The 18,477-nt window shown below is 37.9% G+C and overlaps 1 protein-coding gene across 1 annotated transcript; it reads right to left on the bottom strand.

The window, feature by feature from the left end:
• Positions 1 to 6,458: 6,458 nt before the first annotated feature.
• Positions 6,459 to 7,063, bottom strand: LOC138899274 (uncharacterized). The gene is made up of 2 exons (XM_070185420.1): positions 6,974 to 7,063; positions 6,459 to 6,863 (listed from the first exon to the last, which is right to left on the bottom strand). The coding sequence occupies exons 1-2, from the start codon at positions 7,061 to 7,063 to the stop codon at positions 6,459 to 6,461; spliced, it is 495 nt and encodes a 164-aa protein (XP_070041521.1).
• Between the last annotated feature and the right edge of the window lie 11,414 nt (positions 7,064 to 18,477).

Genomic DNA, 18,477 nt, shown 5'->3' with positions numbered 1-18,477 from the left:
ATCATGCTGATTCAAACCATTACCAACCAACCGAACTTCTTCCTATTTACTCTAGACTTTTCTTAGAAATAATAATCGCTCCAATAAAAAACATAATGAAACTCAATCAGCACTCATCCTGTGTGACCCAAATCACGAGACTACATCGTCTCAATACCCATGAACCATCTCATACCCTCCTCATGCGCACAATAGCATCTCCAACTGGTACACCTATTTTGAAAGACCTTCCGTAAATTCGAAGTTGTTTATCCCATTTCTCCAATAGTGCCCTGTAGACACCGATGGTAACATAGAAAATTTTCTAAGAATTCTTCACACCCTGACACGCGCTTACATCCTCGAACCCATTAGAACCACTGTTGAGAGTCACCCACTCTAACCTTGTCCCGAATGTAACCAAACTCCAACTCTCTGTTAGCACATGAACACTCCCAAAGAAGTAACCAGTTGAATTCTTTTCTTTGTACATCACATCCACAAGAAGCATAAACTCTTGAGTCTTCTCAAAACCTGCACATGAATCGATAAGGAAAAATATAGCACATATTCAACAAGTTCTTTACTCGAATTACCCCTGATGTTTTTTTTTCTTAGTCATAAATAGTCCACGTACAGATAACCAGAAACCGCACAAGCAGATAATCACGTGACCCAATCGTAGACTGTGGTCTCCCCCATTTAGCTTTAAGCTACAATCACATAAATTTGGAACCCATAATTACTTCTCCTTCTCAATTACCATGATATTGCACCGTCAACCCACCAAATTCTCGCAATCCCATGTTAAACTTTGCATAAAACATTCCGAATTATCACCCACCATCAAACATTCAACCTCGTGACAGTCGTACCATCTTCTTTAAGCGACCCAAGATCACATCACAGCACTTTCCTCCTGCTGTGTAGAAAGTAAAACCCTTCATGGATACGTCATCAACAATCATGCAGTCGCCAATTTTCTCACAGGAGATAGCCCACCTGTGGAATTCCATTTCGACATCTTCCAACAACATTGACCTGGTTGCAACTACCACGAATCAGCGAACCCTCCTGAGCCCATGCTCATTCACTAGCTGCAAAATTTTGTTCATTCCCCATTAGCATCAACTGAAAGTCCAACCATACATTCCAAACTCGAAGTCATGTTGCATCCAAAAATGATATCAAGATTTCACAACCTCATCATTTCAAGAAAACTCCTCTCTGCCATATTCAATCTTCCTCAGTACAGTAGCCACCGTCCCAAATAAAGTTTATAAACTTAGGCATTGTCCAACATGATCCCCAAAGCACCCTACACTTTCTTAAAGCATGTGGCTATCCTACCACATAATCCATATGCTACTCTGCCACTCCCACTTCAGTTAAACCCATCTTCTACAGCAAATTCTCGGCCTTTGTTGTTCATACTTGACCTGCTAGCAATTTAACCATCATGAGACACCTCCCACCGTGTCCTTCCTCCTCATTTGCAGCCAAAATACTGTCTCAAATCATAATCCATCTTTGTGGCACCCAAACGGGTAATTGCCACCAACTCTGAGACTCCATAAAGATCATCTTCTGTCGAACCATCAACATTAGAAGCGCCGATTAGACTCTGAAGCCAACATACACTGTCATCTCTAATAATCGCTTCTTAGGCACCATTTCACAACACCATGCCCCGAAGGCAAATCAAAGAAGACCATAATGCCGACGAGCCTTAATGCATTCAAATAAGAACGAGGACACCACATCAGAAATGAGAAATTCTACCAAGTTGAAAAATATCCGATCTCGCTATTCCGTCAACCAAGGAATGAATATCTATAGTCTAATTGCTTTTTCTCCTCTGGAGCTAAATGTTGAACCTCTAAACCATGCACTGAGAAATCCTCATTTTAAGTCATTTACTGCCGCGACACATCCATACGCACTCTACTATTCACAACAACATAGCATGATAACAACACGTGAATATCATAACAATCTATGCATAGCCTTAAAATAATATGCATTATTGATACAGGGCTGAAACGACAGAACACCCTTCCATAAGGCGATGATAATAACTCGCTCGAATCCGCATGGAAAAATATCCTGCACTACATCTGCAATAGCACTACAACTCCTTGATGCCCAATTGATAACAAACGCTCAACATCATATAAGAATGAGTAGGAAGGAAATGAAGGCATAAGCCTCAATGGAAATCAAATCTCACGACGAGAAATTTATAAGGGAAGTGCTCCTAACAGTCTTGTAGCCTCTCGAAGATAAGTACAGACGTCTCCGTACCGATCCGCAAGACTCTACTAGACTTGCTTATGACTTGTGAGACCTAAGTGAACCTAGGGCTCTAATACCAAACTGTCACGACCCAAAACCCACTATAGGTTGTGATGGCACCCAACGTCGCAGTTAGATAAGCCAACGGTGAACTATCACATTAATTATTTATTTTATTACTTTCGAAATCATAAATTTTATTAAGTAATGAAATTTACGCCTTTAAAATTACGGGTACATACATAATTAGTATTGCATAAAAAAAGTGATAATAATATGCGAATCCGTAAGCATCAACTAGAATATCCCCAAAACTCGGTGTCACAAGTGCATGAGCATTTACTAAAGAGTATAATAATAATACAACATCTGTCTGGAATGTAAATAAGAGATGATAAAGTAAATAGTACGATGAATATTCTGTGGACTGCGGTACGTGGCCTGGAATGCAGTTCACCATAAAATCTCCTCAGCAGTTGCACCCAAGGGCGGACCCACATTGGTTCAAGTTGGTTTAACTGAATCCGCTTCGTCGAAATTATACTAGTTTTATGTATAAATTAATTTTCTAAGCAACAGAAAAGCATAAGAAAATAAACGTTGAACCCACTTGACACAAGGTGAGGCATGGTGCAGTGGTTGAAGTGGGTTCATTCAAAATGGAAGGTCTAGGAATCGAATATGACCTAGCCCATCCATTTACATTTCTTTTTACTTTTTCCAAAAATCGGTAGATTTAAAAGACCCATGTAGGCTACTTTAACGTTTCAATCTTGGGAAGATTTACTTAGACCCAATACCTAAGATACTATACCATTAATTTAAATGTGTGTGTATATATATATATAAATGTGTGTATATATATATATATATATATTGATTTGTTTTTTTTATTTCATTTTTGTTAGAGTATTCTTCTATCTCAATTTTACACATTTTTATTTGAAATCTTTTTATATTTTTCCCTTTATAAGATTCAAACTTCTTATAGCCTGTTTGGCTAAGCATCTCTAAAGGCCAAACGTGCTTTTTTCCCCCAAAGTACTTTTGTTTTCTTAACGTAAGATGTTTGGCCAAGCTTTTTTGGGGGAAAACGTGCTTTTGGGAAGAAGCAGAAGCGGTTTCTGAAAAGAAAAAAAAAATAGCTTCTTTCCAAAAGTAGAAGGAGACGCAGTTTTGATTTTTCTTCTTACCAAAAATACCCTTAATAAAATATAGTGTATATCAAAATAACCATTAAATCTAATACTTAGGATATTAATATATAAGCATTTCTTCTTATTTTTAGGATAGTTTTCTAATATATAGTGACTTTAGGGGTGTATACTTTTATATTTATTGAATAATTTTTAATATATTTGAATAATATTAAAAAAATTAAAGTATCTTTTAATTTTATTTTCATATTTTACTTAAATAAAATAAAAAGATATAATTATTGCCTGTAACAAGAAATTTTTGAGATTATTTATTTACTTATAACATTTACTATTAAATAAATCTATTCATGTCCTTATTCATAAATTGATACTTAAAAATACTTTTTGAAAAGCTTGGCCAAACACAAATTATTGCTCAAAAGTGATTTTCAGAGTGATTAGCCAAACACAAACTCCTTCTCTCCAAAAGTATTTTTTTCAAAATCACTTTTGAAAAACACTTCTCAAAATAAGCTGATTTTTCCAGCTTGGCCAAACAGGCTATTAATTGCATTTGGACATAGATTTTTTTAAATTTTTCAAAATAAAATTTTTATTTTCGAAACTACATAAAAAGTATTATAAATCACAATAATAAATAATTTAAAATATTTAAAAGGCATGTGAAAAATTAACGGTCAAAAAATAAATTGTTTTGGAGATCCATTTCATAAATTGGGACGTAGGGAGTAGTTGTAACAGTACTATACATTGATAAAGACCTACTCGAGAACATTTCTTTTGGTTCGAGTTCTAACTGAAGGCAGTTTATTATCCATCTTTAAAGGAGAGAACTCAGCTATGTAACTATAAGCAATTACCGATTATTATCAACAACAAAAAAAATTAAAATGGGAAATTTAGAGACTATTTGGAACGCCACCTTGTGATTGAATTTTGGGTGTAATTATATAGTTTTTGGATTATTTGTCCCACGATGTAATTAAGTATGTTGTCATCTTTTGTTTTAATAATTTTTTCCAAAAACATCTAATTAGTTTCAAGTGTTTCCAGCTTGAAACTTAGATGCAATCATATTTATGTTAAAAGACGCAGGGAGGTCTTTCCCAGCAACCTCTTCGGTCAGAGCTCGCAACCTCTTCGGTCAGAGCTCGTCACATCGAACTTGCCTATACATCTCGTGTATGAGCCCGAAAGGGTTGGCTGAGTTAGTTAGGTGAGCTGTTTCCCACCCAGAAGACTTGAGATCGATTCCTCTCACCAGCAATATCCTCAGTCAGAGCTCGTCGTACCGGGTTTGCCTAGTGCGGTTTATATTTTTGGTATAGTTTGCAAGCTATTGCATAATGAGCAAGTTATCCAGTGCGCGCCCAAAGGATAGCAGCTGCGATAGATAGATATACTAAAAGCTTGGAATTGTTAGTTGGTGAGACTTCAGAATCAGAAGAACGCAACAGTTTCCATCTTTTAAATGAAATTATGAACACTATATTCATTCAGATGGTAGGTTGCCATCAAACTGCCTATTTTCCTGCTGCATTTTGCTCCAACATTGACTGTTCATAAATTTTATTATCTCAGCCCTTTCTACAATTATTACGTTGACAAGGACAAAATGGTTGTCTAAAACCACATAGATACACAAGCCTTTAGTTGTACAAACTTTACCAAAGCAATCACCAATAGAAGAAACCTTAATAATACAAAACTAAATAGATATATCTCAACTTTTAAGTAGTAGTTCCAATCAATCACACTCTAAAGGTAATGTAACTTTCTAACAACTTCGAGTTCATTTCTCTAACTGTTGGGTTCAACCAGCCCAAAGATACTCTTGAAACCGTGTGATATTGTCCGTTTTGGGTCAAGTCCGCACGATTTTTCCTAAAATGCCTCATACCATTAAGAGATCTTTACACCTTATATGTAGACACTCAATTTTTTCAGCTACCAATGTGAAACTTTATTCGCGCACCCAACATTAACTTCATAACTACCGTGTGTATTTAATTTGTCAACGCTGCATAAAGTCATTAAATTCTTTTGAAATGAATCCGCCTCCTCTATCAGACCTTAAAGCTTTTATTTTATAGCCACTTTTTTTTTCACAAGTACTTTAAAAATTTTAAAAGCAGCAAAAGCTTCAGATTTTTGGTTCAAGAAATAAACTCAAATCTTTCTACTAAAGTCATCAATGAAAAGCAAAAAATATTTACTTTTACCGAAGGAAGGTGGATTGATTGGCCCACACACATCAGTGTGGAGAAGTTGGAGTGACTTGGTTGCTCTTGACATGGACTCCTTCGGAAAACTCCTCCTTGCATGTTTTCCAAGAAGACAAGCTTCACACAATTGATTGGGATGGTTGATTGATGGTATCCCATGTACCATGTTCTTTTATCCCATTGATTGGAGCGCTTCAAAATTCAAGTGCCCAAATCGCATGTGCCAACACCATAATTCATCTTATACATTAGCCTTCAAACACTTTACATCAATTGTCTTAAGATTCAGAAAAAATAATTTATTCGTTCCCATATGCACTTTAGCAATTAGAATTTCACTTGAATCTCTAAGCCAAAGATACATATTTTTTATGTGGATGTCATATTCCTTTTCACGAAGCTGGCCCAAACTCAAAATATTACTTTTTAATTTTGGTACATAATAAACAACTTGAATTAACTTGTGGCCACTATTTTTACAAGAGATTAGAATCGTACATATCCCTTCGATTTGAATCTTTGGGATATCTCCAAAAGATACATTACCTCTCATTGACTTATTGATTTCCACAAACTTGTCTTTGCATCCACACATATGATTGCTTGCTTCGTTGTCCAAATACCACAAGTTACAATCATCCATATCTTCTTCTTGGAGTACCAGCAACAATGTTGACTCTTCTTCTTCTTTCTTGTCGTCAACAAGGTTAGCTTTCTCTTTAACATTGCTACGATATTTTCAAGAGTAATGGCCAAATTTATGACAATTATAACACTCAATTTTTGATTTGTCATACCCTTATCCATTATTTTCTTGGTAGTAGTCATGTCCCCTTCCTCCTCTTTGACAACGACTACGACCTCTGAATGTTTGATGAATTTTAACTTCATTGTTAAAGTTGTTACCATTACTTCTTCCTCTTCCATGACCTCCACGGCCTCGGCTTCGGCCATTGCCTCGATAGCTCTTTTCACCTCCATAATCCTTAAAGGATGCCTGAGTTTTAAGAAGTTGCTCCAGTAACACTTCTTGTCTACTCTTGATCTTTTCTTCATGGGCCTGTAAAGAACCCTCCAATTGCTCCACCGTCATAGAGTTTGAATCTTTAGACTCCTCAATAGCACACACCACAAAATCAAATTCAGGTCTTAAAGTGCGAAGGATCTTTTCAACCACACGCACATCTTCTATTCCTCCCCGTATCTTCTCAATTGATTTACAACAACCTTCACTTTTGTACAATAATCCGAAATGCATTCGGATTCTTTCATTTTTAAAACTTCAAAATCAGCCCTTAGAGTTTGAAGTTTTACCTTCCTCACCTTGTCAACTCCTTGGAGAGAGTTTTGTAAGATCTCCCAAGCTTCCTTTGAGGTGGTAGCATTTGCCACCTTCTCAAACATGGCATCATTCAAACATTGGTGGATGAGTGTGAGGGCTTGTTGATCCTTTTTTCCTTATCTTTGGCAAGACATCTTTTTCATTTTGAGGCAGAGCTTCCTCATTATCGGGTTCTGTATACCCACTGTCTACGATTTCCCACAGATCCTGAGAGCCAAGAATGACTTTCATACGTAGACACCATTTCTCATAATTATCTTTTGTGAGACGGGGGTGCTGAAAATATAGTGGACCATTACTCGCCATGGCTCTGATACCACGTTATTGGAAAAATAATATACCCGTTAGGAACAATATCCACGATAAATCACAATAACACAAGAGAGTAACAACGACACCAAATCTTTTAACGGAGTAAAATGCAATACCCGAATGGAGCAACATTACCACTATAAATTATAACTTAGTAGTGTTAAGAGACTAGTACAACTTTAAAAGAAATATTACTCTTTATTTCAAACACCTTACTGCTATACTACTCACACTCACTATTTATTTCACAGACTACAATCTGTGGATTACTCTCTCTAACTCTTTGTTGCTTCTCTCGAAAGGACTGAGCTCCTATTTATAGGAGAACTTGCCAAACTTTCAGTGAATCAAAATGCTTGATTCATTGCAATTTGCAAAGCAAATTGCCAACGTCCAAGCTTGGTTTTGGTTTTAGCCTTGTTGCAACTTCATTCTTGTTTCTGCCGTTATGGCAACATGTTGCCATTGCAATTTGTTGTTATCTTTTTTTTAATTACTTTTTATTTATAATGGCCCCACAAATTGGATAAACGACACTAAAATCGGATTTCATAAGGTTTAGCCAAGATATCTAATCCTCGAGGCATGAACAGAAAGTTTTTAACTATGAAACAAAAGAAATGAAAACCGATAGAGCAGATCCTCAACAAGGCCAAACGGGCCTCACAATAGAAGAAAACATAACAAGGGTACCGAACTAAGCCTGGGCTATGACGAGCAGCTTTAATTTGAACGTCTCATGCAATTACACTATGATCGCGTAATCATCCACAATGCGCTTATCAGTTACCCGCGGTGGTTGCACGATGCCCTAAAAATGCTAATGAGCCGAATTCTGAGATTTTCATTGATCCTTATAGCGGGAAGCTCTTAGGGTTTTGCGTTGAATTTGTATTCTATTAGGATTGTCTTTTTTGAATTAAGTAAAAAAGACTTCTAGAAGGAATAAATCTCTTTCATATGACTTATTCTTTTTTTTTTGGAAGAAAAGTCTTTGGCATCTATAAATTGAGTATCTTTGCTTCTCACAACAATAACAACAATATACATAATACAGTCTTTCAGAGAGTTTTATTTAGGGGGAAATTTATTGTCTCAATAATTTTTTTTTTTTTTTATATTTAGAGATTGATTTAGGTCACTTGACTAGACTACTTTAAATGATAGTTTCTTTTGATACGAATATTTTATGTCTGATTTATCGTCATCAAAATTATTTTTGTTTGCTTCCGCATACACCATGTTATTTCGATACCAATAAAGGCTTCGCATTCCTTTGGACCTCTGCTACGTACCAACACAACCCACGATCTTTAAGGGTTGGATAGCAATTCAGGACACAAAGGTAACACTATCTAATCCAAAAAACAGCACCGGAAGAGTCGCTATCAAATTAAATTGACCTTCAATAAACGTAACTTTGCATATTAAATCTAACACTATCGGTATATATAAGTTAAACTTAATATAATATTGTAATTTAAGATTTACTATATACGCAAAAGAACAAACGTGGAAGTAAACAACACTCTTAATATCACTCATAATTAGTACTTAATAGGGAACTAAGAACAATTATAAAAGATAAGAAACTAAAACTATAAACGAACGTCATTCTACTAAAACTTTGATGGAATCAACATATCAGTCCTACTTGAATACTTCAGAGTTCAGACTTTGTAAAAGTTGACGATTTCCATAGTATTTTCCAAATTTATTTTGCAAGTTTAATACTTTCTGGTTTTTCCAAACGTATACGTATTATCATTGTTACTTTCTTTTAAGCTTACTAAAGGAACTGATAATATCTGTTAACCGGTCAGCCCAATTTAAAGCTTATGAATTTATTGCGAAAAGTATGATCCGATGACAAAGGCACGTGCTCAGAGGCGGAGCCAGAATTTTAACTTTAGAGGTTTTGAATTTTAGATTGAGAAATTTTTTATGGGTTCTGAATTTAGTATTTGCACATATTTAATAAATTTCTTAACATAAATACATTGTTTGAGCAAAAGGTACTGAGTTTGGTCGAATCTATACCCAGCTTCTAGCTCCGCCCCTAGACGTACTCACCTTGTCATTAGATGCCAATGAGTTTCAATTATATACGATAACGGGGTAGATAATTCTTTTTACATTATCAGAAAGTAACTACTAGCGAGTACTCATTAATAATAATTAGTGAAACTAGTTGCCTAAACAAAGAAATTTGTAACGACCCGATCGATCATTTTGAGCTCTAGCACGTCGCTCGACAGTTTGAGCCCTTGAATAGCTTCACTTTATGCATTATAACATGTACGTGTGGTCGGAATTGAATTTCGGAAAGTTCGGAGTTGATCCGGATGGAAAATTCTCAATTCGGAAGCTTTAAGTTGGAAGAGTTGACTAAGGTTTTACATTTGAGTAAACGACCTCGAAATTGGGATTTGAAGGTTCCAATAGGTTCGTATGATAATTTCGGACTTGGACGTATGTTTGGGTTGAGTATCGGGTGGTCCGGGAGAATTTCGACGCCTATTATGGAAAGTTGGCATTTTTAAGGTTTTAGAATTTTCTAAGTTTGATTTGAAGTGGACTTTGATATTTTGGATGTACGTTCGGGGTTCCAAGCCTTAGAATAGGTTCGTATTGTGATTTATGACTTGTGCGTAAAGTTTGGCGTCATTCCGAAATATTTAAGCAGAATTATGACGCGTTCGACGAAGTTTTAAAGTTTAAAGAAAGGTTTTGATCGTCGATTCCTAGTTTTGATGTTGTTTGGCGTAATTTGAGGTTTCGACTAAGTCTGTATCATGTTTTAGGATGTGTTAGTATGGTTGGTTGGTATCCCAGGGGCCCTGTGTGCAAATCGGATTGGAATCTTGAGGGTTCCGGTGTGATCGCACCTGCGAGGTTATGGCCACTGGTGCGAGACCATAAAAGTGGCCTAGGGGTCGCAAAAGCGGATGGGACTGAGGCTGGCTAGATCCACACCTGCGGACTTGCAGATGCTGGCGGAGGGGCGCCGAAGCGAATTTGGCCTTTGGCTAGAAGATCGCAGGTGCGGGTATTTTAGCGCACCTGCGAACCCGCATATGTGGTCATGGGTGCACAGGTGCGAAGTGCTGCTCGAGCTGGGGAGTCCGCAAATGCGGGTGAGTTCTTCATAAGAGGATTCGCATCTGCGATTGGATGTCCGCAGAAGCAGAAATCTAGCGCCTTGGGGGAAATCGCACCTGCGAAGTTGCTTCCGGAGAAGCAGAGCCGCAGAAGCGTAAAGAGTTCTACCGGTGCGGAACATCGCAGGGAAGAATGCTTTGTTAAGTACGTGGGTTTGGTTCATTTTACCTCATTTCTCTCATTGGAGACGGCCTTGGGGGCGATTTTGGAGTTCCATTCTTATCATCCTTCATGAGGTAAGTGATTCCTACCTTTGTGAGTTAAATACATGATTTACATGTGGATTTAAACATGAAAAATTATAGTAATCGTGGGATTTTTGAAGAAACCTAGAAATTGATAATTTTGAATTTTGACCACGATTTTGGAAAATGAATTAGGAATAAATTATATATTTGAGTTTGCAATGTTATGGATAATGTTTATCTTCGAAAAAATATCGGAATCCGGGCACGTGGGTCCGAGGGTTGACTTAGTTGACTTTTCGAGCGGAATTGGGAAGTGTTGTAAATTGTTAGGTTTTGAGTATCAGAGTATATTTTGATTGTTTTGAACGTTGTTTGACTAGTTTCGGACCGTTTGGCTTTGAATCGAGGAGTTAGAGAGGCATTGGAGTCGAGTATGGAACTTCAGAGCAAGGTAAGTCTCCTGTCTAACCTTGTCAGGGGAAAGCTACCCCCTAGGTGATGTAATTGTTATGTGCTACTAGTTGTGGGTGCTACGTACGCATGAGGTGCCGAGAGTCTGTACATAACTAAAGCATGTTTATGTCTGGTTAGACATAAGACTTTATCATGTAATATTTGAATTAATTGAACTCCGTTTGCCAGCTTAAACAATTTAATTTATAATGAAAATTGATTTAGAAATACATATATATATTAGGCCGAGCTTTATTACTTTGAGTTGTTGGCCTATTATTTGAGAAACGGTAAAGGTTATATTCACTTTATACTCCTATACCTGTTTTATAAGCCCATGCCTCATAATTCGATAAGTTCCTTCCTTTCTTGTGGAAGAGGCCTAATGCTTCGGCAGTATAATAGATGCATCTGTAGTTCGTGCCGGTTGACCCTCGACAGTGTACACATTATTCTGGATCGGGCCGTACGACCTCGGCATAATCGTGCGTTATATCGCTAGCAGTCCGAATATTCATGAGGTTATCCTTCCACGGATGCCTAGCATTGTATATGGTATTCCTGATTCATTTGATATTGACACTTGATATTTTTCGAGCTGTTGAGATAGGATACGAGATTGAGAAATTTATATCGTTAAAAGAAATTTTGAAATATTATGTTAGTTACAGTTTTTACCCCATTGCTACTGTTGTGCTTCATATCTGCTTTGATTTATCACATTGATTTATTGGAACACTAGTAAGTGTCGATGTCGACCCCTCGTCACTACTTCTCTGGGGTTAGGCTAGATACTTACTGTGTACGCGTTAATTTACGTGCTCATGCTGCACTTCTGCACTAAATGTGCAGGGTCTAACAGGTTCATTTGGTGGTTATCTTGGTGCGTAGGTGCAACCAATGGCGGATCCAGAAATTTATGCAAGCGAACTCAAAATAAGATTAAATCCTCAACTGCATCTGATAGTTTATGCAATATCAGGCTTAACAAATGGAGTTTACCTTCCGTTTTTGTTTGGGTTCATAACAAAACTTCCAAAAAACGATTTGCTCCCAAAGGCTGCCCTTTAAAAGCATACTATAAAGGCAAGTTTTAACAACTTTTTGTTTACTTTCTTAACTTTGACAATTTATTAAACTTTACAAATTTTTAATAATTTTATTTAACAAAGATCAATTTAATCGATACCAAAATACTAAATTCGACTTATTTGTTTAATTGTACAAGTTAACAAACTCTAAATTTTTATTTTAACTAGCTAATTATTGCAGACAATAACAAATAGAAGAGAACTATACGCTAAACTACATTAATAATTTTAAAATATAAGAATTTTAGAACTATAATAATATTCTAAATTAACACAGATAATGATAAATGAAAAAATTAATGTTTTGTCAACCACGAGAAAAGGGAATACGGGTTGACAATGGAAACAATGCCCATATTATTTATTTAACATGTTGTAATATATATATATATATATATATATATATATATATATATATATATATATATATATATATATGTTTTTGTCACGATCCAAAATCCACTATAGATCGTGATGACGCCCAACTTCGCCGTTAGGCAAGCCAACAGTGAATTATCATATTAATTATTCATTTTATTATTTTCAAAATTATAAATTTTATTAAGTAAGGAAATTTACGCCTTTAAAATCACGGATACATACATAATTAGTATTGCATAAAAAAAAGTAATAATAATACGCGAATCCGTAAGCATCAACTAGAATATCCCCAAAATATGGTGTCATAAGTGCATGAGCATTTACTAAGGAGTACAATAATAATACAATATTTGTCAGGAATGTAAATAAGACAGGATAAAGTAAATAGTACGATGTAGACTCTATGGGCTACGATACGTGGCCTGGAATACACCTCACCATAAAGTCTCCTCAGTAGATGCACCTACGCACCAAGATGACCATCAAATGAACTTGTTAGACCTTGCACATTTAGCGCAGAAGTGCAGCATGCGTACGTAAATCAATGCGTACCCAGTAAGTATCTAGCCTAACCCCGGAGAAGTAGTAACGAGGGGTCGACATCGACACTTACTAGTAATCCAATAAATCAGTATAATAAATCAAAGCAGATATGAAGCACAACAGTAGCAGTGGGGTAAAAACTGTAACTAACATAATCTTTCAAAATTTCTTTTAACGATAAAAATTTCTCAATCTCGTATCCTATCTCAACAACTCAAAAAATATCAAGTGCCAATATCAAATGAATAAGGAATACCATATACAATGCCAGGCATCAGTGGAAGGATAATCTCGTAAATATTCGGACTGCTAACGATATAACACACGATTATGCTGAGGTCGTATGGCCCGATCCGGAATAATGTATATACTGTCGAGGGTCGACCGGCACGAACCATAGATGCATATATTATACTGTCGAGGCATTCGGCCTGCTCCACAAGAAAGGAAGGAACTTATCGAATTACGAGGCACGGGCTTACAATACAGGTACAGGAGCATAAAGTGAATATAACATTTACTGTTTCTCAAATAATTGGCCAACAACTCAAAGTAATAAAGCTCGTCCTAATATATATGTATTTCTAAATCAATTTCCATTATAAATTCAATTATTTAAGCTAGCAAATGGAGTTCAATTAATTCAAATATTACATGATAAAATCCTAAGTCTATCCGGACATAAACATATTTTAGTTACGTACGGACTCTCATAACCTCGTGCGTACGTAGCGCCCATAACTAGTAGCACATAACAATTACATCACCTAGGGGTAGCTTCCCTCTCACAAGGTTAGATAGGAGACTTACTTCGCTCCGAAATTCAATAACCGGCTCCAACGCCTCTCTAACTCCTCGACTCAAAATCAAACGGTCCGAAACTAGTCAAACAACGTTCAAAACAATCAAAACATACTTCAATACTCAAAACTTAACAATTTATAACAATTCCCAACTCCGCTCGAAAAGTCAACCCTCGGGCTCACGTGCCAAGGTTCCAAAATATTTTCGAAGATAAATATTACCAATAACACCACGAACTCAAATATATTATTTATTCCTAATTCTGTTTCCAAATCCGTGGTCAAAATCCAAAATTATCAATTTCTAGGTTTCTTCAAAAATCTCACAATTACTACGGTTTTTCATGTTTAAATCCACATGTAAGTAATGTATTTAACTCATAACAGTAGGAATCACTTACCTTAAGAAGGATAATAAGAATGGCACTCCAAAATCGTCCCCAAGACCGGCTCCAATGAGAGAAATGAGGTGAAATGAGCCAAACCCACATACTTTACAAAGCATTCTGCCCAGCGATGTTCCGCACCTGCAGAACACTTTACGCTTTTGTGGCTCTGCTTCCGCGGAAGCAACCTCGCAGGTGTGGCTTCCCCCAAGGTGCCAGCTTTCCGCATCTGTGGACATCCAATCGCAGATGCGAATCCGCTTCTGCGGAAATCACACGCATATGCGGATTCCCCAGCTCGAGTAGCACTTCGCACCTGCACGCCCATGACCGCATCTACGGGTCCGCAGGTGCGCTAAAACATCCGCACCTACGATCTTCAAGCCAAAGACTAATTTCGCTTCTACGCCTCTCCGCCTGCATCTACGAGCCCGCAGGTGCGGCAAATCCCTTGCACTACGAATCCAGCCAGTCTCGTTCCCATCCGCTTTTGCGACCCATGAGCTACTTTTGCGGTCTCGCACCTGCGGCCATAACCTCACAGGTGTGATCACACCAGAAGCCTCAAGCTTCAGCAATTCCTTAAGTCCAAAATTCGATCCGATTCTAATCTGAATCGCACCCGGGGCACCCGGGACCCCAACCAACCATACCAACGCATCCTAAAACATGATACGAACTTAGTTGAAGCCTCAAATTATACCAAACAACATCAAAACTATGAATCAACGATCGAAACCTTTCTTTAAACTTTTAAACTTCGCCAAACGCACCTGAATATTTCTTAAACATTCCGGAATGATGTCAAACTTTACGCACAAGTGATAAATAACAATACAAACCTATTACAAGGCTCAGAACCCCGAACGGATATCCATAACATCAAAGTCCACTTCAAATCAAACTTAGAAATTCTAAAACCTTCAAAATGATAACTTTTCGTAATAGGCGCCGAAATGCTTCCGGACCACCCGATACTTAACCCGAATATACACCTAAGTCCAAAATAATCATACAAATCTATTGGAACCATCAAATCCCGATTCCGAGGTCGTTTACTCTAAAGTCAAACCTTAATCAACTCTTCCAACTTAAAGCATCCGAATTGAGAATTTTCTATCTGAATTAACTCTGAACTTCCCAAAATTCAATTTCGACCACATGTACAAGTCATAATGCATAAAGTGACTCTACTCAAGACCTCAAACCACCAGGTGACACGCTAGAGCTCAAAACGACCGGTCGGGTCATTATATCCTCCCCCACTTAAACATACGTTCGTCCTCGAACGTGCCACGAACGGTTCTGGGGTTGACCAAAAATTAATGTTTAACACCTAGAGCACCTGCCCTTGCCACCACAACCCATGTGAGCACATTAACTCGAGCCAGACTGAGGATCCTCCCTATATCCTTAGCTAACAAGCCTTAGAACCAAATTCAAACATCCGGAATTCTCCACAAGATCCGATTCTAATATACGAACACCGTATCAATCACTACACACCGTACCAAAACATGATCATGAACCTATGATGAAATATGCACCACATAAGTCATTTGCCCATAATAACATCCTCCGACCACGATAGCTGCAATTTCACGAATATAATGCCCGCAATACAGCTCATAACACATGTAGCCCTATTCCAACTCTCGCAATACTGCCACGATGAAAGAGATGTATAGAAACTCATAACCATCTACCAAATCAATAAATCATGGGGTCTCTCCACCTGACAATAACCATTACCTCATTCTGAACTGAATAACGATATTTTCTCTTTAATATACCCTACATAAATCCAATTGTACTGATCTCAGGTCCAATAACCTCATCTCACCCAGTACAACCTGCTCGAGCAATAAGCCACGTTAACCCAGTCTAAAATCTCGCATGACGCCATCATTGTGCCAACAAGCTATAGCTCGAATATGACACATAAGGAAGAACGAACTCTGGCAAGGAACTACCCAGCCCATGAAACGAATAAAACGATAGATGCTATAAACCTTTCTCGGATACGAGAAACAAGACACAAAAAATAGGTATTGGGAACCGTACTCAACATCTCATTGTTGCGGCATGCAACCCAATCCAACTATGACACTGTTGCGACGTGCAACCTGATCCAAACAAGACACTGTTGCGGCGTGCAACCCGATCCACACAACATACCTGTAGCGGCGTGCCACCTGATCCAAATAACATATCCGTGGCGGCGTGCCACCCGCTTCACACATAACAATCAATAAGGAAACACCCATCAAGCCGTAATGCTTATACTTACGAAATACCCGAATATCGACCATAAGCACGCCAATTACATAATACAACCCTGGGGAGACGGATAGTGCCATACGCTACCAAAACCAAAGCACGTCTAAGGTGCCATAAATGACCTGCATTTCGAGAGCCACCCTGCTCATATAACACCACATGATACACGGGATCACAACACAAGCACGAATAATCGAGTCGTCTTACAACTTATATGGCATAATAGAGTATTACATGGAATAGCTGATGACAGGGATAACATCCAGTGACCGAAGACTCCTCCGTAAGAAATGCTATGCCGAATGAACATATCTGGCTTGATGTAGGGCACACATTCACATTAGACCTACCAACGGGCCTCAAGCCGATTCCGATCACACCATATTGGGCCAACAACCTTTCAAGGATCCACAATGGCCCTATTCATGACACACATGAGAACCGTCTAATCTGGAATGAACTCCCACAGTACACAACCAAAGAAATAGAGCGCCTTCGAGGCATAAACTCTCACATTAGCGATAGTACCATAATCTCCATACTTGGTTTCAATCTTTAACAATCAGTTGACTAACATGTCACACTTATACAATTTTCTCGTGGAATATGCTCCCACGACCTTCCACATCAGGTAGCAAAGTCTGCACCTCCATACCACCAACCGTACTAACTCTGTAAAGTCAATCAAGAATCCGCAAGTCAATACACAATGCCTCTTACACAGTACACCATTCTCCGGCGACACTAAGATGGCGTCAGCATATTCGGAACATCTGAAATCCTCCCTGCTCATCCGAGCTCGTGACATTCTTATCAAAACTGAACTGCAACATTGATACTCAACTTCTAATTCCCATGCAGCTCACTGCACCTACCATGCCGCTACGCGAGAGTGAAAGAATTCATCGTAACCCCTGAACTACTAGTTGAATAAATACTTCATTAGCTAGAAACCTTTCACTTAACTCATTTCAAAAGATCTATAGCAACAAGCAACTGAATTCCCATAACCACAGATAATACAAACCTCAAATCGTGGTCTAAACAGCCATAACCCTTCCGGGATCCATTTACACATAATTAGGCCATATGAATCAAATACCTCCCAAATCAATCAATTTATGGTGGTTGTCAAGCCCGCACGTACAACCACGGAGCCACATGTATAACTTAACACGCCAAAGGAACTGATCATTGCCATAATCATGCTGATTCAAACCATTACCAACCAACCAAACTTCTTCCTATTTACTCTTGACTTTCCTTAGAAATAATAATCGCTCCAATAAAAAACATAATGAAACTCAATCAGCACTCATCCCGTGTGACCCAAATCACGAGACTACATCGTCTCAATACCCATGAACTATCTCATACCCTCCTCATGCGCACAATAGCATCTCCAACTGGTACACCCATTTTGAAAGACCTTCCGTAAATTCGAAGTTGTTTATCCCATTTCTCCAATAGTGCCCCGTAGACCCGATGGTAACATAGAAAAATTCCCAAGAATTCTTCACACCCTGACACGCGCTTACATCCTCGAACCCATTAGAACCACTGTTGAGAGTCACCCACTCTAACCTTGTCCCGAATGTAACCAAACTCCAACTCTCTGTTAGCACATGAACACTCCCAAAGAAGTAACCAGTTGAATTCTTTTCTTTGTACATCACATCCACAAGAAGCATAAACTCTTGAGTCTTCTCAAAACCTGCACATGAATCGATAAGGAAAAATATAGCACATATTCAACAAGTTCTTTACACGAATTACCCCTGATGTTTTCTTTTCTTAGTCATAAATAGTCCACGTACAGATAACCAGAAACCGCACAAGCAGATAACCACGTGACCCAATCGTAGACTGTGGTCTCC

The sequence above is a fragment of the Nicotiana tomentosiformis genome, chromosome 9 (genome assembly GCF_000390325.3).
Source record: "Nicotiana tomentosiformis chromosome 9, ASM39032v3, whole genome shotgun sequence".
Lineage (NCBI taxonomy): Eukaryota > Viridiplantae > Streptophyta > Magnoliopsida > Solanales > Solanaceae > Nicotiana > Nicotiana tomentosiformis.
Note: the sequence above shows the minus strand (reverse complement) of the source record. Positions and strands in the feature narration are given on the sequence as shown.